Source organism: Oryctolagus cuniculus, chromosome 1 (genome assembly GCF_051225735.1).
Source record: "Oryctolagus cuniculus isolate XC-2025 breed Fujian yellow rabbit chromosome 1, ASM5122573v1, whole genome shotgun sequence".
Taxonomy (NCBI): Eukaryota; Metazoa; Chordata; class Mammalia; order Lagomorpha; family Leporidae; genus Oryctolagus; species Oryctolagus cuniculus.
In genome coordinates this window covers 228680001-228699989 of record NC_142867.1, presented here as the reverse complement: position 1 = coordinate 228699989, position 19989 = coordinate 228680001, and the positions used below count along the sequence as shown (strand labels likewise).

The following is a 19989-nucleotide window of genomic DNA, read 5'->3' as shown; positions in this document are numbered from 1 at the left end:
TGAGTTAAGAGTACTGACTGAATCAATAGATTAATAACCCTGAATTGAGAATGGTGAATGGGTGTCAAAATGTTTTTGAGGTACACTCACCAGACATGGAATACTGAAGAGCTGACATTTTAGTGAAGCATATGATACAATCTTTTGTGATAACTTTATTAGTAAGAGAAATACAGGCCAGAGTAGAGTACCTGGCATCATTAAGAGTCAAAACTAGTTAACCAGCTATTTCTAGAATGCTAATGGTTAAGTCAGAATGAAGAAGGGGCTTCAGTGGCTGATGTGAAGGCCACATCCTGTATAAAAGTGTTTTAAGAATATCCATGAAAATAACATCACATTAACCATACATGTGGAAAAGAAGGAAGTAGAAGAAATAACTAATACACTAGGGACAGCACCCAGATCCCCAGAAATTTCAATAGAGCAAAGTGACATGCGGAATTTATTATATAAAGATTCAGTTGATCAAGGACAAATGTAAAGACCAGCTGTTAGGTTCAACATTTAAAATGGAATAAGAAAGACATGAATTAATAGTATGTATGATAGGGGCTGGCCCTGTGGCATAGTGGGTAAGGCTACCACCTGCAGTGCCGGCATCCCATATGGGCGCTGGTTCGAGTCCCGGCTGCTCCACTTCCGATCCAGCTCTCTGCTGTGTCCTGGGAAAGCAGTAGAGGTTGGCCCAAGTCCTTGGGTCCCTGCATGCTCATGTAGAAGACCTCGAGGAAACTCCTGTCTCCTGGCTTTGGATCAGCACAGCTCCAGCCATTGTAGCCAACTGGGGAGTGAACCAGTGGATGGAAGACCTCTCTCTCTCTGTATCTCCTTCTCTCTCTGTGTAACTCTTTCAAATAAATAAATAAATCTTTAAAAAATAATAGCATTATGATAAGTACTTCAGAGTTTACATGTTTCTGATTCCAATGTGAATTAGGTAGGAGAAGGGGCTGCAAATACAGCAGTCGTAGTATTGGAAGGTCTTGGATTTTTTTTTCTTTCTTTCTAAAGGTCAGAGATAGAGATTTTTCATCTGCTGGTTCATTCCAGCTCCCTGCCAATGTATCTGAGAGCAGCGGAGGATGGCCCAAGTCCTCGGGTCCTGCACCCACGTTGGAGACCTAGAAGAAGCTCCTGGCTCCTGGCTTCAGATTAGCTCAGCTCATTCACTCTGCAAATAGCAGCAATGGCCAGAGCTACAATGGCTCTTGTCTCATCTGGACCCCTGCTTCTTGGACCCCGCTTCTTTATTAACATCTTAGCCCCCATTTTATTATTTACAACACAGTAATAATAATTTTATCCACCTATGAGGTGTTTTTTCAAGGTTTTTTTTTTATTTATTTGAAAGAGTTACAGAGCAAGGGAGAGACAGAAAGATCGTCCATCTGCTGATTCACTTCCCAACTGGCCTCAACAGCCAGGGCTGGACCATGCTGATGCCACGAGCCGGGAGCCTCACCCAGGTCTCCCACTGGGATTGCGGGGACCCAAGCACTTGGGCCACTTTCCTCTGCTTTCCCAGTGTATTATCGGGGAGCTAGAGCAGAAGCGGCGCAGTGGGGTCTCACACTGATCTCACGTGATGCTCACTGTAATTCCCTGTGCTGCAGTGTTGTCCCCACAGCTGTGAGGTTCTGAAAACTACACGAACCCATAAAGTACAGCCTGCCTGGTAGTCATAGGTGAAATTTTATCAGTGAAGAAATGAAAATGTGGTACTTGGGGATATTGATAAATGACTTTTTTACAGCCACTGTAGTAAAACTTTAATTTATATGATATCTAATAGAACATTGGAGGTTTTAATTTAAAATAGAACATTTATATGCTTCTATAGTAGTCTAGTAGTCATGACTTCCAGACTTTTTCATACTCTTTCCAGTAGCTCAAGCCTAGTACTCTAGGAAATCCCCTCCCACACAGAGTGAGTAGTGTTTGTATGTCATTTTTGCCTGTTTGGTTTCAGGGCCTTATCTGATTTAGTTTTTAATTTGTTGCTATAACTTTGTTCTAATGTTTAACTTGAGCTTCCTATGTTTTCAAAAGGAAAATAAAAGGCATACTTAACCAGGGCAATTTCAATAGAATATCCTTCCTTTTTCTCCCTTTCCAGCCCAAGTAGGGTTTCATCTAAGTTAAATAAAGAAAGAAAAAAAAAAGGACAATAATACAAGAATGTGGTAATGTGAATTTGTCACAGTTTGTCCAATTTGCTATTTGCTCTGTTAGGAAGTGCATCTAAGCTTTAGAAAGTCTGTAACTAGAACTGTAGAGTCCTCAAGAACCTAACCAGTTCCTTTTCCGTGTGTGTCATTCTCTCTTCCCCTGCTTGTTAGTCTCATATGTCTGCTTTTCTCTGTATTCCTGTATTTACTGTGTAACTTTGGCTAAGTGTTAATATGTCTGTTTCCCCGCCTGGAAAAAAAAAAAGGGTTATCCGTTTCTTGTGCTAGTGTAACAGATTACCACTAACTCAGTGCCTTAACAAACAGAAGTTGCTCTGGAAGCCGGAAGTCAGAGTCAGTGTCAGTGGTCTGAAGTGCAGGTGTTGGCAGTCGCTCTCTGCAGAAGCTCTGTCCTCGCCTCTGCCAGCTTCTGATAGCTGCTAGCATTACCTTCTTGTGGCCAGTTCCTGCCTCTATCTTCACATTACATTCTTCTCTGCATATATCTGTGTCTTCTATGTTTATCAAATCTCCCTCTGCCTCTTTTTTTTTTTTTTAATTTAAGATGTATGTATTTATTTACTTGAAAGGCGGAGTTAGAGAGAAAGGGAGAGACACAGAGAGAGGGGTCTTCTATCTGCTGGTTCACTCCCCAGATGGCTGGCTGGAGTTAGGCAGATCTGAAGCCAGGAGCCAGGACCTTCTTCCTGGTCTCCCATGTGGGTGCAGGGGTCCAAACATTTGGGCCATCTTTCTTTGCTTTCCCAGGTCATTAGCAGGCAGCTGGATCAGAAGTGAAGCAGCTGGGACTTGAACTGATGCTGATATAGGATGCTTGCATCACAAGCTGCAGCTTTACTTGCTATACCACAACAGGGACCCCTGCTTCTGTTTTGTAAAGACACTTGTGATTGCATTTAGGGCCCATTAATACAATACAGAATAATCTCCCCAATTTAAGATTCTTAATTTAGTCACATATGCATTTCCTTTATAATGTAGTGTTTATAGGTTCCAGGGATTAGGACCTGGGTATTCAGTTTACTGCCAATGGCAATCTAAAGCCTTATATCAGAAGTTGACATACGGGGCCAGTGTTCTGACCAGCAGGTTGAGCCTGTGCTTATCGCTTCAGCATCTGTACCAGAGTACCACTTGGAGTCCTGGTGACTCTGCTTCACATCCAAGCTTCCTGCTAATGTGCCCGAGAAGGCAAAAGAAGGTGGCCAAAGTGCTAGGGTCCCTGTCATCCATGTGGGAGCCCAGGATGGGATTCCTGACTCTTGGGTTTGGCCTTGCCCAGCCCAAGTGGGCCATTTGGGGAGTAAACCAGTAGGTGGAAAATCTTTGTCTCTCTCGTCCTCTCACCCTCCCTCTGCCTTTCAAATAAATAAATAAATTTTTAAAGGAGTTGGCATCTAATAAGGGCCTTCTTTCTTCTCTGCATCCCTGCTGTACACCATCATGCCCCTTCTTTAACATTGCCTTCAAATAGTTTTTAAAGATTTTATTTAGTTATTTGAAAGTCAGAGTTACAGAGAGAGAGAGAGAGAGGAGAGGTGGGGGGGGGGTCTTCAATCTGCTGGTTCACTCCCCAATTGGCTGCAATGGCTGGAGCTGTGCCTATCCAAAGCTAGGAGCCAGGAGCTTCTTCTGGGTCTCCCATGGGGGTACAGGGGCCCAAGCACTTGGACCATCTTCTGCTGCTTTCCCAGGCCATAGCAGAGAGCTGGATCAGAAGTGGAGCAGCCAGGACTCAAACTGGCATCCATATGGGGTACTGGCACTGCAGGTGGTGGCTTTACCCACTACGTACCAGCACTGGCCCCTAAATATTTTCTTTTCACATTAAAGTGTGGACCTATTAAAAATAAAATATATATAATATAATAATAGCTAATATTAAATATCTGTTGTAGTCTGAGCACTGTGATGAATACTTTATCTCTGAGATATAGGGACCATCATAGTCCCAATGTGACAGCTGAGCGATATTAGACTCAGAGATGAAGTAACTTAGTTTGCCAAGGTTCACCCAGCTGGTGTCAGAGCTGAAGTTCAAATTAGAATCTTTCTAATGCTAAAGATTCTCTAAATCGTGGTATACAGATGTTCTTCATCACTGTGCTTTGCCTCTTACTCAGGAATGAGGCTCAAATCTTCGATTTCCTCCTGACCTGTGTCAAATCTTCCCAGGAGGTTTCTTGCACCTCCAGACAGATCCTCACTTCCCAGTTCACCCAGAACACTTTTTGTTACAAGCCTAGCCTCTGTCAGTTGCTTGGCCCTAAGTAAATGCAGTGTGAAGGAAGAAGGGGAGAATTGTGTTGTAGCCGAATTTCCTCCTAGACTAATTTGTTGTGATTCAGTGAACTTCTGGACCCTGGGGATCATGCTGATTTGTTTATATACTAACACAAGGCTTGGACATAGAATAAATATTCTGCTAGAATGAAAGCTTCACTAGGGATTTTTTTTTTTAAGATTTATTTTTATTTTTTTAAAAGAGTTACAGAGAGGGACCAGCACTGTGGCGCAGCAGGTTAACGCCCTGGCCTGAAGCTCTGGCATCCCACATAGGTGCCAGTTCTAGTCCCGGCTGCATCTCTTCTGATCCAGCTCTCTTGCTATGGCCTGGGATATGCTATGGCTGGCTTTGGATTGGCGCAGCTCCGGCCGTTGCGGCCATCTGGGGAGTGAACCAGCGGATGGAAGACCTCTCTCTGTCTCTATCTCTCTTTGTAACTCTTTCAAATAAATAAAATAAATCTTGAAAAAAAGAAAAGAGAGAAAGAGGCAGAGAGAGAGAGGTTTTCCATCTGCTGGTTTACTCCCCATATGGGAGTGAACAACAACCAGGGCTGGGCCCATCTGAAACCAGGAGCCAGGAGCTTCTTCCGGGTCTCCCACATGTGTGCAGGGGCCCAAGCACTTGGGCCATCTTCTACTGCTTTTCCAGGCACATTAACAGCTTGATCAGAAGTGGACCAGCCAGGACTTGAACCGGCACGGATATGGGATGCTGGTGCTGTAGGCTGGGGCTTTAACCCTCTGCACTGACCCCTCACCAGGGACTTTTATATACTGCCGTATCATGGACTGGAATAGTTATTTTGGTAATATCTGTTAAATGACTGACTGGCTGGTTTACTGGGTGTGTAGTTAATATTTCTTCACTTGTTAAAAATTACAGGTATCATTTATTGAATATATAAAGTGTGCTAGGCACTTACAAATATTGTCATTAGCCCTTAACATTTCCCTGCAGGGTAAAATTAATGGAGTGTGGATGAGAAAGGTAAGGCAGAGGGAAGAGTCAAAGATATTCCTAGGTTTCGGATTTGGCTACTGGTCCCACTGATGATGAAACCCAGGGAGAGGCGTTTGTGTGTGTGTTTATAAAAATGCTGTGTTTATAGTAACTATAGGGGTCTATTCTTTTTTTTTTTTCTTTTTAAGGGAAAGGGTTTATTGGTGGGGGAAACCCAACAGAGTAGAGGGAAGGGGCGAAGAAGGAAAAACAGAAAGAAGAGAGCATAAGAGAGAGACAGACAGACAGACAGACAGACGTGTTCAGGAATGGGTCCTGTTAAACCTTTGCTGAGGCAGGCAGGGACGTAGGAGCAGCAAATCCCATTAGGATGGAGGTGGGGCTGACACCGGTGGTTGAACTATGTGGTCACCTGGCTTCCAGCAATGGCGGCAGGGGCTAGAGCCTAGGATGGTGTCGGGGGCATAGATCACACCATAGACTGCACCATTTTACTAACATTCCCCCCTTTTGTTTTTTATAAAGCAAGAGTTGTATGGGATTACATTAGCCCCAGAAGTCCAGGGAGGGGTAGAGGAACGATGATCTGTCTTTAGAACTACTTCCTGCTGACATGAGGCGACGAGGTACTCTCTGCTGGCATGGGGCGATGTCTCATGCTGCTGTCTCCCAGGTGGGGAGCCGAGTATATCCTTCTAGCAGCATTTGGTTAACTGCCTGGTTGGTAAAGGCTTTGGTTTGCTCCAGTATCACTTCCTATAAACACTTAAACAGACATGGTAGTATAAAAGACAGGGTGGGAATAGCAGCCAATGATCCTAAGAGTGGCATTAACCAAGTAATGAGAGAAAAGGAAATGTGGGAGGATCTCTGGGCTCTTGTACAAGAAGACTGTTTGATGGATGTGGCTGGAAGCTGATCCCAACCAAGACTGGGAGAAAGGCCACTCATCTTTTGTGGGTAGAGGGGTTTGTCTGTAGAGAAAATTCTGAACAATCATACAACATTAAACAGGGGAGCAGACGATCAGTACACACAGGTCAGGAGTAGAGCCTTGAAATTAGAGTAGAGACTGTGTTTACAAAGGTATGAGGCCCCAAGTGGACTAGACAGGACAGAGTCATTATTGGAGGACCTAAGAAAGGTGCTGTCTAAGCCATGAAAAAGTTTTCTGACTGAGATGCCAATGGATACCTACAGAAGGGCCTGATAATAATCTGGTGGGCTTTAAGGCCTTGCCAGTAATGAGGCCCAGACCTATCTATCTCTTTACTTGGGTACATCCTAAGGGAGATGTGAACCTCCTTGGGGAAGGTGCCCTGTTGACTTCCATTACCTAGCTGGCCTGGAAGGAGAGGTGGCCAGGTAAAAGCAGGTGGAGGAGTTTAATCCTCAGACAAAGATTCCAAAGATGCTTCCTGTGTGCCAGTTAGCCTGGAGACAGAAGTGTTCTTGATCTACCCAGAGCAGGGTTGCCTGTTTTAGAAATTACAGGTATGAAGCCATTGTTTCCACTATGTCTAACTTGAACACATTCAGTTTCTGTTTCAGATGATCGGGCTGAACAACGAACCTGTCTCATTTGTGGGGACCGCGCTACAGGATTGCACTATGGAATCATCTCCTGTGAAGGCTGCAAAGGGTTTTTTAAGCGGAGCATTTGCAACAAACGGGTGTATCGATGCAGTCGTGACAAGAACTGTGTCATGTCTCGGAAGCAGAGGAATAGGTGCCAATACTGCCGCCTGCTCAAATGCCTCCAAATGGGGATGAACCGTAAGGGTGAGTCTTACTCATGGCTCTCTCACTGTCCACTGTTTGCCCTGACTTCACCTTTAGCTCCACCCATTATGCTTTGGAGATACTTGTTTTCCGAGTCTGCACTATATGCCAGGTCTTATTCTGTATACTCATAACTCAAAAATAATTATGACACAGTTCCTGCAAGTAGGAACCTTCCAGACTAGGTGGGGAGGACAGGGGTGATGTTAAGGATTCTGTAAGAATGAATGCACAGGCCCCATGAGGCAAGACCCCAGTTAACAGTCAGGGATTAACTGGAATTAATATACTCCACTAGTTCTTTCAAGGGGGTGATGACAAGAAGCAGGAATTCTGGCTGAAAATGCATGAGGCAGGAGGACCTCTGAATGTGCTGTCGCCTTGTATGCTAGAACCACAGCATGCTCCAAGGCTGGGCATGCACCTCACTCTGTGTCCAGATTGGTGAGAAGTTTGGAATTTGCATGCTTTCTAATAGCCATAGTCTAAAATGATATGAACAAACCAATAGTCTAGTAGTATGAATATGAAAGTCTGCTTTATAGGATGGGTTGGGGTAGGGAAAATGGAAAAGCCACGTGACAAGTTTTTTTGTTTGTATAGAAGAGTCCAGAAGGAAGGTATGAGGATCTACAGGAGGGGAGAGAAAAGAATGGGGAGATGTTGTAGAAGAAGTCTACTTGTAGGAGTTGGTAACATACCAAATGTGGGGCAGCACCAAAGTTGAAGTTGAGGATTTGAATTAAGAGTAATGACCCAAGGCCAGTGTTGTCAGAGTGGGTTAAGCCTCCTTATGGATGCCAGTTCAAGTCCCAGCTACTCCACTTCTGATCCAGCTCCCTACTAATGCACCTGGCAAGACAGCAGAAGATGGCACTTGCACCCATGTGCGAGACCCAGGTGAAGCTCCTGGCTTCGGCTCAGCCCAGCCCCAGCTGTTGCAGCCATTTGGGGAGTGAACCAGCAGGTGAAAGATCTTAACTCTGTCTCCCTCCCTCCCTCCTTTTTCTCTCTCTGAAACTGCCTTTCAAATAATAAATAAATCTTCAAAGTAATGACTGTACCAGAAAAATAAATGTCAGGAAGGATGTGGCAAAATGTTGGCCTTGGCAGTGCTAAGTGTGAGGTACATTAGAAGAACATTCAGAGATATCCACCAATGAAATTTGATATATAGGATAGGAACTGAGGTGGACAGTCCTGCTTGCAAATAGAGTTTGTGGAGCTGTGGTATTTAAAGTCTTGTCAGTGGGTGAAAATCATCCATTTAGTTTAGACACAGAAAAAAGGTCTACCACTTCACAGATCTACCATATGGCATAGCTATTTGCATGTTGGAATGCCCTGTGTTTACTGGCTGTTACACAAATGCCAAAGCAAGGCATTTGAAATGTTAGCAAGTTTGTCCCCTTTCTGTCTTTCTAAGCTCATCTTTTGCTGAGAACAGTGTACCTCACATTGCCCTGCCTCTGCTCATGTTCCTTGTTCTACCTGGAAATGCTTTCCTTTCCCCACGGTCAGTTTCCTCTTACAGACATCTTTCCCAGCTACCAGCACCAAACAAGTACTGTCCTGAAGAGATTCTGTGGTCATCTTTACCCTGATTTGGATTTGGCTTCCACTTTTCTCATCTCCCTTAGTTGTTTCCACTGTGAATACTTTATCAAAGCACAATTATGGGTTGCCTTCTGAAATGCTGTTTGATGAATTGCCGTGTGAAATTCTGAGCCTTCCAACCAAACTTAATCTATTGTAGGGAAGAAAAACTTCCCTATGCACCTCATAGCTCCTCTGACTGACTGGAAGACTTCACATAAGCTGTGAGGAGTGGGGATTGTTAATCCTTAAGTCCATTTGCCTTCGGAGCAGGAAAACTCTGTTGCCTGGTGAAAGCTGCCTTTCAGAGAGAAACCCTGCCACCTCCTGGTTGATTCTGAGAAAGCAGAATTAACATTGCTGTAGCCATGTGAAGATTTGGAGGGTGGAAATAGTATGAAACTGTTGTGGTCAACACATAATTCTATGCATTTAATCAAAATCCATAAAATTATATAGCACAAAAATACATTTTATTGCATGTAAATTTTTAAAGGTTATTTATTTAAAATGCAGAGAGAGAGATGGATCATCTGTCTGCTGGTTCATTCCCCAAATGCCCACAACAAGAGCAGAGCTAGGCTAAACCAAAGCCAAGAGCCAGGAACTCCATCCAGGTCTCCCACATGGGTGTCAGGGAACCAGCACTTGAATTATCTGCTGTCTCTTAGGGTGTGTATTAACAGGAAGCTGGATGTGAAGCAGAGGTGGGAGTCCATCCCAAGCACTTTGATATAGGGCATGGACGTCCCAAGTAGTGATTTAGCCCACTGTACCACATAGCCTGTCCCCTGCATGTAATTAAAAAGAAAAAAAGTCAACCAGGATGTGGCAGTCATGAGGGATAGGGAGCAGGGGGCAGAGAGGTGAAATGTGCCCTGACCAATGTGCTGCAAATGAATCCTATAACTGTGCTGCAAGGAATGGGGAAGAATTGGAGCTGACCTTGGTAAACTGTTTTAATTGTATACAGTAGGTTAAAGAGAAAAAGAAGTATATACAAACAAAGCACTCTAGTTTGTTAAAATTTGTTTCTCTCAAGGTGATGTGTCAGGAATTCTGTCACTACTTTACTTGTATACTAAGATTAAACAAGTAAAATATATTGTAGATGATGAGAGTGAGGTTTCTCACATCAGAGAAAGAATTTTTTTTTAAAGATTTATTTATTTATTTGAAAGAGTTACACAGAGAGAGGAGAGGCGGAGAGAGAGAGAGAGAAAGAGAGAGGCCTTCCATCCGATGGTTCACTCCCCCCTTGGCCGCAATGGCCAGAGCTGCACCAATCCGAAGCCAGGAGCCAAGAGCCTCCTGTGGGTCTCCCACATGGGTGCAGAGGCCCAAGGACTTGGGCCATCTTCTGCTTTCCCAGGCCACAGCAGAGAGCTGGATTGGAAGAGGAGCAGCTGGGACCAGAACCAGTGCCCATATGGGATGCCAGCACCTCACGCCAGGGCTTAACACCAGCCCCAGAGAAAGAAGTTTTAAATCAGGAAAGGAGAAGGCTAGAATGAAACCTCTGGTGTTAGCTTGGAATTAGTGATATTAATATGGATGCATGGATGCATGGGTAGATAGATATAAAAGAACAGATGTGTGTGTGGGTATATTAGTTAGTACATGTATGTGTATTTCCAAGCTCTAGTCACTACAAGAAACTAAAACAATGATATTCCAGTAGCAATGAGCACACCTAGTACCCTGGTCTCAGCTTCCCAGTATCAATAAATTAAGTCAAGACTCCTTGTAGAACTGGTTGATTCCAGGGCTGGGGCAAGGAAGACATAAAAATAGCCTGACATATCTTGTGATGGCAGGAAGTTGAGAAGTACTTTTAAAAAGAAAAAGCAAAATTAAGCATTTCCAAAGGGGGCATAAGCCAGCCTGGAAGAACTTTCAGTGACCAAATTTGGAGCAACTTGAGCAAGAAAATAACTGTAGTATTAGTTCACAACCCAAAGAATAGAATAAATATCCATGTGTTCATACTGAAATAACGGAGTAAATAGAGAAGTGACAATTCTTTATAAAAGAATTCCAATTAATTACATCTAGAAGACATGAGGGCAGTAGATAATCACTGTTCTAACAGTTAGAGTTCTAACTCTAGTGATAAGTGCTGCAGGAAGACCCACTGATAGATGCTGAAATAAGTGGACATTGGCTTAAACAGATGCAAAATATTGTGTAGTCTAAAAATATTTAATAATTACAAAGGGAAACTGTTAAGTTTCCACAGAGAATTCTAACAGATATTACTTTTGCCAAATGGTCAGGGTTAATTAACATAAGGAGTAAAACGTTGACATCATATACCCAGTGTACACCCTGAGAAGTATACACATCCACAGAGACAAGTTCATTCTCAGTCTCATCATGAGGAAACAGACACATCCATATTGAGGACAGCCCTAAAAATATAGCTAACATTCTACAGAATATTCTTGGAAAGTGTAAAGGTCACAAAACAAGGAAAGACTGAAGAATGTCACAGGTTGAAAAAGACCATGGAGATATAACAACTGAATGCAATGTGGGGTCCTGGATTGGGTTCTAGAACAGAAGAATGATGACATTGGAACAACTCTAGAAATCCAAATCATGTCTGTGTTACACCAAAGTTAGTATCTTAGTTTTAATGAATAGTCTGTAGTTAGGCAAGATGTTAACAGAGGGAGAGAGCTGGGTGTAGAGTCTATGGAAACTTTCCCTACTGTTTTTCAACTTCTAAACTTGACGTCAAGATTTTAACTGACTTTAAATTAATTAAGAATATGCAACTGCTATTGGCAGTTGCTAATGGCTGGGGCATTCTTTCTATGTGTAAGTCAGCCCTCTGTTGTCCCCTGTGTCTGGATAGAGAACTGAGTATCTTTTCAGACCTGGAAGTTGGCTGGTCAGGAAATGGGTTAGCACAGCAGTTGGGTGAGCTCTCAAGGACAGTGAGTGGAGGCTGAGCCCTGTCTTCCCATGCTACTGTTGCTGCAATACCACCCACAGACACCTCCCATCCTTCGTGCAGTTGGTCTGTCTTACTTATTTATTCATTATAAGTAAATCCTTTATTTTCTTTTTTCCTTGTTCATTCAGTTATTCTACCTGATCATAGTTTTTTGTTTTAAAGATTTATTTGTTTGAAAGGCAAAGTTACAGAGAGATAGGGAGAGACAAGATTTTCCATCTGCTGGTTCACTCCCCAGATGGCTACAACAAGAGCAGACCTAGGCCAAGCCAAAAGCTAGGAGCCTGGAACTCCATCTGGGTCACCCATGTGGGTGGCAGGGGCCCGGGCACTTAGGCCATCTTGTGCTGCTTTCCACAGAGGCACTAGCAGGGATCTGGATCAGAATTTGAATGGGTGCTCATATGGTTAGGCGGTGGCCTAACCTACTATAACACAACTCTAGCCCCTCTTACAGTCTTCTAGATAAAATCAGGCTCCTCACAGTGACTGCATCCACTTCATCCTTTTCTTTCCCCATCTGTGAATCCCTACTCAAAATCCTCATTACATCTCACCTTTCTGAAAGCCCAGTGATGGTTCCTGTTTTGGGGGCTTTGCATATATGAATTTCTTCCTAGTGTGTTCTGCCCCTACTTCTTCACCTAACTATGTACTGTATACTTTCCTTTCCAGACACAGCTTATTTGTAACATTCTCTAAGAAGCCTTCTTTGACACCATCTCCCACTAGGTGAAAGTCTTCTTCATTCCCACTGTCATAACCCTCCACCTTGTGTTATCTTTGTCTATTTACCTGTCTGTCCCATTGCTAGTGAGCCCCTGAAAATTCATGACCAAGCCCTATCTTTCTCTCTTCATTCAGCAGATATCCCAGTAAGGGTAGGGTACTTGTTGTGAAGTACAGTGACCATCATGGAGGCCGTGGCAGGAAATGGGATATGGGAAATACTGTCCACCGAAAGAGGAAGCTGCACTGAGCTTCGTGGAGAGAATTTATGTCAGATGTAATTATGTTAAAAATTTATATTCCCTTAACTTTGTGGTTTCACATATATGTTGCTAATTAGTTACATTAAAAATAAGAAGGTCAAGGAAAGCTTATCAGAGGAAGTGATGTTTGCAGAATGGCATTGTGAGACAGTGAGGCTGTATTATATGTATATCGCTAAACCAGAGTAAAAAGTGCCCCAGGGCACAGCACAGAAACCTACATGGAGCACTGGGAAATCTCAAAGAGAGATAACATTCCAGCAGAATCTTGAAGGACTCGAAATCCTTACAAATTTAAAGGGATTAGAAAAAAAACTTTAAATTTTGTGTTCATGTTTTATTTTGCAGAAATTTAAAATTTTAGAAAATTTGCAGTTTGTAGTAGTGAGAAGTTCACACTGTACTGTCCACTCAGGTTCACCAGTTGTTAACATTTTGCTGCATTTGCTTTATCATTCTCCCTGGTATATCCTTCTCTCTGTCTCCTTTAACTCTGCCCCCCTGTGTGTGTGTGTCCTCCCTCTCCACTTCACATCTAACATAACCACAGTATCATTAGGCGGAAATTTATGATGGCACAATACTATTTTCTAATTGCCAGACTTATTCGGCTTTCTCCAATTATCCCAATGTCTTTTTATAACAACTTTTATTTTTTTCTGATTCAGGAGCTAATCCAAGGTCACATATTACATTTGGTTTTTATGTGTCTATATCTCCTTTAATCTGAAATGATTCCCAAGCTTTTCTTGTATTTGGTAACATTGTTGATTTTGAAGCAAACAGATTGTCTGTTTTGTAGATTATCTCTCAATTGGGGCCTATCAATTTCTGCAGTTAGATTCAGGTTATGTATTTTTGACAAGACTGTCATATAAATGATGTTGTATCCTTCTCAGTGCATTGTGACAATAGCATGTAATGTAAGTTTGTCCAGTTATTGGTAATGTTAGCTTGATTCACTGACATAAGATGATATTACCAAATTTTTCCACTGGGGCCAGCACTGTGGCTCAGTAGCTAAAGGCCTGGCTTGCAGTGCCAACATCCCATGTGGCCACTGGTTTGAGTCCTAGTACTCCAGTTCCAATCCAGCTCCCTGCTAATACACCTGGGGCGACAGTGGAGGATGGTTTTGGTATAGCATTTATGGAAACAGATGAGCATGAGAAAATCCCATAGGAAACAGATCACAGAGGGTCTTAAATGCCAAGGTAAGGCATTAGACTTAGTGAAGAGTTAAAATTGTATATGTGCGGGTGTAAAAAGTTAAGCTTAAGCTTACAGGTTTAAACCTTCCTGGTGCAGCTGTGAAAATAAGACAGAGTAAAGTAGCACCTTGACAGTAGGGACTCCATTTTGGAGCACTTGAGACTGCATTCTGGGAAAGCAACCCCCCCCCCCCCCCCCCCCACCGTGAGGCTCTGGTCTGAAACTATGATCTCAAATAGTCGGACAATAGCAGTGTACTACATCTCCCTTGGCAACGCACAAAAACCCCCTAGCATGATTGCTCAAGCTTAAAAGTAGAAAGGTTGCACCTGGGTTACCTGGGCTAATAATGAAGATGTGATTTGTCTATGTCTTAAGATCATAATTGCTGATTGTAAGATTTTAGCAACCGCTTAGCAACCGTGTATTCTCTCCCTCCTCCCGATTTTGCGGTTTTTGCCTTTATAAACCCTATGCTGTAGTTCCTCACTGCTCCTCTGTCCTTGTCAGAGGGCCCCAACTTGTTGGATCAATAAATTTAACCCTTTGCTGGTTGCATGAGAGAAAAAGTCTCTTAGAGTTGTTCCTTGGGCGGTGGGCTTTTTTGGACCCTAACATTAGCTCGTAGGCCAAAGGAAGCCACCATTGGGTTTGGATCAGGGCTTCGATGTAGTTAGCTTTGTATCCTACTCATATTTCTGTTTGGGGTTTGGTTGTTCTTCCAGGCCCAAGCAAGTGAGGAATGGTAGGTACATAGTTCTTGAGTGGAAAGTTATTTGCACTGTTTTGGAGCAGATGGAGGAACTTGCTGGCACTATTGTCTTGGGAGTAGATGAGAGATTCAGCAGAATCATTCCTGTAATACTGTACCTGGGAGACATTTGTCCTGTTTAATCAGATCACTGCGAAGAAAGTTGCTCATAACTCAGTGTGTTGTTAAGGAACGAGTTCATATTTAGAATCAGAAATATTGGGGCCAGCGCTATAGCACAGTGGGTTAAAGCCCTGGCCTGTAGCGCCAGCATCCCATATGGGCTCCAGTTCAAGTCCTGGCTGCTCCACTTCCGATCTAGCTCCCTGCTATGGCCTGGGAAAGCTGTAGAAGATGGCCCAAGTCATCCCGCATGGGAGACCCTGAAAAAGCTCCTGGCTCCTGGTTTCAGATCATCTCAGCACTGGTTGTTGTGGCCATTTGGGAAGTGGACCAGCAGTTGGAAGACCTCTCTCTCTCTCTGCCTCTGCTTCTCTGTAACTCTGCCTTTCAAATAAATAACTAAATAAATTAAAAAAAAAAATCAGAATATCAGCTCTACCATTCTTCCCTGAATAACCTTGAAGAAATCTCTTTACCTCTCAGCTTCGTTTCCTCAGCTATAAAAATATATGAGATGATGTACACTTTCCAAGTTTGCTATGAGGATCAAATGAGATAACATATGTGCAAATACATTCTAGGCTTTAAAATATGATCCAAGTTTTTATTTGAAAAAGAAGCACTGTGACACATTGTATTGTTTTCCAGACCTCAGACAGCTTCATACCATCCCCACAGACTTTACCTCTCTTACTAGACCTGTACTGTTATTTACCTTGTTCAATAAATCAAAGGGAATCAGTGAGTGGAAAATCGAGTAAATGTATAATTAAGAGTTTATTGGGGTGGGTTCTGTGATGTAACAGATTAAGCCACTGCTTAGGGCCCCCAGCCCTAATCCATGCCTGGATTTAAGGCTTGCCTTCACTTTCAGTCCAACTTTCTGCCAGTATGTACCCTGATAGGCAGCAGAGGATGGTTTGAGTACTTAGATCCCTGTGACCCATGTGGCTTGGGGCTTTGGCCTTTGGCCTGGCTCCGCCCCAGCTCTTGTGGGCATTGGGGGGTGAACCAGCAGATGGAAGAGCTCTCTCTCTCTCTCTCTTGCTCTTTCTCTCTCTCTCGGTATCATTGTGCCTTTAAAATAAATAATTGAACTTTCAAAAAAGAGTTCAAACTAAAAAAAAAAAAAAAAAAACAGTTTATGCACCATCTAAAAGTATCTTACATTTCCTCAATGGGATGTATACACACTGTGCGACGTACTAGTAGTAGAAAGAAGGCTGGATTCTAACCCTGATTCTGCTGTTTAGATTCTTTTGCCATATGCAAAACAGGTCATTTTTCTGCGCCTTAGCTTCATCTATTCAATGAGGAGTGATGTTGATACTCTCCTTATGAATTGTTTTACCAAGACAATAGGACCTAAAGCCTGGTAAATGTCTATTGTATATGAGTTTCTTTATTCTGGTTAGAGTTGAGAGAGAATATGGGTTTTTTAATTTCAGAGCAAGAAATTGGCAAGATATAAGTCTTTAAGATATGTGGTCCTTTATACAAAATAGTAAAGCGTGTAAAGTTCTTCCTCACTTACAGGACAGTGAGAGTCGAGGTACCAGCTGGAATGTATCCAGTATCAATTCAGTATCATATCTGCCAATGACAGGTCTGTGTTCTGTACCTGTGAGATGTCAGAATTGAATGCAGAAGTGTCTGAACACTCTCATTCACCCTGGAACATCATAGGAAGGATTTTAAGGATTTTTAAAACTTAAAATTAGGTTGAAAGAGCGCTCCCAGAAAACCACCAGCATGTATTTAACTCTTTAATACAGGCTGTGTGTGTTTCTCACTCCAGATTCACAGCAATGTGTTAGAAAGCAGGCCATGTCACCTCCATTTTACAGATGAAGATATTAATGTTCTTTATATGCCAAGCCCCATGCATATTGTTTTAGCTATTCTATGTTATATGACAGGACAAACCATATGACAAGTAACAGTATTCCCTCTTTACTTTTCAGTAAACTGAGCTTCAAAGAGGTGAAGAAACTTGATTGTAATCACACAGACCTAGCAGAAATAGGCTTTGGACCCAGCCTTTCTAATCCTGCAGTGTGTAATCTTTTGAGGATACCAAGAATGGTATCTATATCTATTTTAAGGAATATGAACTTCTGTCAGCCTTTCAGCCACTACAGAAACAGTGATATGTGTGGAGCCCTCACCTTTGGAGGCAACCAGGCCTGCCCAAAGGACTTCCTAGATTCCGGTTTTTGGTTTTGTCTTCTTTACAGTGGGTATATTATAGAAAAATTGCCATCAGATAGTACTATTAGCTTATGCTCTATGGTTAACATTACCCCCATTGTAAAAAAAAAAAAAAATTACCCCCACAAGCTGTCCTCCACAATAGCCATCACAAAAACTTCTTCAAAAATTCCAACATAGTATCACCGTCCATTCCTTCATGGCCCCCTCTTGGCTCCTCAGCTGAAGTCCACACTCTTTTTTTTTTTTTTTTTTAAGATTGATTTATTTATTTTAAAGTCAGAGTTACACAGAGAGAGGAGAGACAGAGAAGTCTTCCATCTACTGATTTACTCCCCAGTTGGCTGCAATGGCCAAAGCTGCGCCAATCCAAAGCCAGGAACTAGGAGCTTCCTCCAGGTCTTCCCACACGGGTTCATGGGCCCAAGGACTTCGACCATCTTCCACTGCTTTCCCAGGCCATAGCAGAGAGCTGGATTGGAAGTGGAGCAGCTGGGACTTGAACCAGTGCCCATATGGGATGCTAGCACTGCAGGCAGCAGCTTTACCTGCTACACCACAGCACCAGCCCCGAAGTCTACACTCTTAGCCTGGCATTCAAGGCTTTTTGTGATCTGGGCCCCAGTTGGTCTCTCCAGCTTCATCTCTTGACATTGATCCATTGGAAGTTCCCAGGAAGAATGGTTCATTCTTACTTTAAACTTGAGACTTCTCTGTACATTGTTCACTCCAGATAGGAGTACATTTTCTTCTCTTTTAAAGGTTTATTTATTATGTATTTGAAAGGCAGAGTTAGAGCCAGAGTGATTGTCCATCTGCTGGTTTGCTCCCCAAATGGCCACAATGGCTGGGGCTGGGGCTGGGCCAGGCCAGACCAAAGCCAATAGCCAGGAGCTTCCTCCAGGTCTCCCATTTGGATGTGGAAGCCCAAGCGCCTGAGCCACCTTCCACTGCTTTCCCAGACACATAAGCAGGGAGCTGGATTTGAAGCCAGGACTCAAACCAGAGCCCCTATGGGATACTGGCATTGCAGGTGGCAGCTTAACCCACTACATCACAAAACCAGCTCCTGGAGTACTTTTTCTTGCCTGCCTAAATCCTTTTAATTATCTGTTAAGACTTAGTTCACAGGACTGGCGCTGTGGCATAGCGGGTAAAGCTGCCACCTGCAGTGCCGGCATCCCATATGGGCACCGGTTTAAATCCCGGCTGCTCTACTTCTGATTCAGCTCCCTGCTATAGCCTAGGAAAGCAGTAGAAGATGGCCCAAATCCTTGGGCCCCTGCACCATGTAGGAGGCCTGGAAGAAGCTCTTGACTCCTGGCTTTGAATCAGCTCTGCTCTGACCATTGTGACCATTTAGGGAGTGAACCAGCAGATGGAAGACCTCTGTTTCTGCTTCTGCCTCTGCGTCTATAACTCTGCCTTTCAAATAAATAAATAAATCTTTAAAAAAGAAAAAAAAAAGACTCAGTTCTCTTTTCTAGAAAGCTTTTCCTGACATCAAAGTCTACTTTAAATGGAAATCAGGAGCCCCTCCTCCTGTACCTTCATATTAAATGCTTCATAAGCAGAGATTATAATAATGTTAGTCGTTGATATTCTTAGTGAGTCTAGTACTATTTTAAGGATGCTTTTTTATGGTTAGAAAATGCTAAGTAAGCCCTCAGTTGCAAAGAACCCCACTGACTGCTTTTGCAGGGAGGAGCCAGTAAAGTCAGAAGTCTGATTAATAGGGGCTGGCATTGTGATATAGTGGGTAAAGCTGCCGCCTGCAACACCAGTGTCCTATTTGGTCACTGGCTCTTGTCCTGCTCTACTTCCAATCTAACTCCCTGCTAATGTGCCTGGGAAAGCAGCGGAAGATGGCCCAAGTGCTTGGCCCCTGCCACCCATGTGGGAGACTGGGATGAAACTCCTATCTCCTGGCTTCAGCCTGGCCCTGCCCCAGCCGTGGGGCCATTTGGAGAGAACCAGCAGATGGAAAATCTTTCTTTTTGTCCTTTTCTCTCTATAATTCTGCATTTCAAATAAATAAATCTTTTAAAAAAATTTAAAAACCTAATTAATTAAAAAAAGCAAAACTGGAAACCTGTTTTCCTGATCTTACAAATTAGACTTAAACTTATGCTAGGAATAAACATTATTTTTTAAATGTAAATATTCTGTCTATCCCTTCCCTAGAATTTACCAAAGCCTTTAGCTGCATCATCCTGATGGGATATTTGTAGCTGTATTGAATGTGTGTAGTAAGTACCCAGAACTTTGGAGCTAAGAAGTATCTGCTGCCTACGGAGTAGCCTGCAGTTATAGAAAATGTGCTTTGAGCCTAGAACAACCTGTGTTTTAATCTAGGTTTTACCAATTACTTAAGGCTTTGGGCCAAATAGATTCTCTTTTTGTGCTTAGATTTCTATGAGTATGCTTCTGACTGTCTTGACTGATGTTTCCTTCCAGCTATCAGAGAAGATGGCATGCCTGGAGGCCGGAATAAGAGCATTGGGCCAGTCCAGGTGAGTTCTAGGCCTCACTCTGTGGTTCGTCCTGGAAGCATAGGACACCAGATGCTCCTCCTGTAGCTGCGTACATTGATCTGTTTTGTCTGCTGCTGCAGGGACCCATTTTTGCTTTCATTCCTGTAAAACTGTTTCAGAGCCTGGATGTGAAAGTGCTTAGAAAATTGTAAAGGTGTAAGAGTATGCATAAAGCTCTTCTTGTGATCCCTCATGCCTTCCTAAGAACTTCCTAGACAGTGAACTGATTCTGATTCTGAACCATCTGGGCAACTCTTTTTGTCAACCACCTAAGGTTAAGATAATTTAGACTGCTCCTTGTTTCATCTAAAGATGTGTTAACAGACTGCTCATTGCCATATTTATAAGAGTAGGAATGATAATACCCTGTTTAACCCCACAAAC

The 19989-nt window shown here is 43.0% G+C and overlaps 1 protein-coding gene across 6 annotated transcripts in view; it reads left to right on the top strand.

Moving 5' to 3' along the window:
- Positions 1–19989, top strand: part of NR6A1 (nuclear receptor subfamily 6 group A member 1) — a 260240-nt gene that overhangs the window by 213010 nt on the left and 27241 nt on the right. For 3 of the 6 annotated variants that reach the window (XM_002720460.6, XM_008273332.5, XM_089302482.1), the window contains 2 exons: positions 6994–7224; positions 19529–19584. In XM_002720460.6, coding sequence (XP_002720506.4) covers positions 6994–7224; positions 19529–19584 — 287 coding nt within the window. Of the gene's footprint in view, positions 1–6981; positions 7225–19528; positions 19585–19989 lie in introns of all 6 variants that reach the window. The other 3 variants (XM_008273331.5, XM_008273330.5, XM_008273333.5) reach the window with 1 other exon arrangement.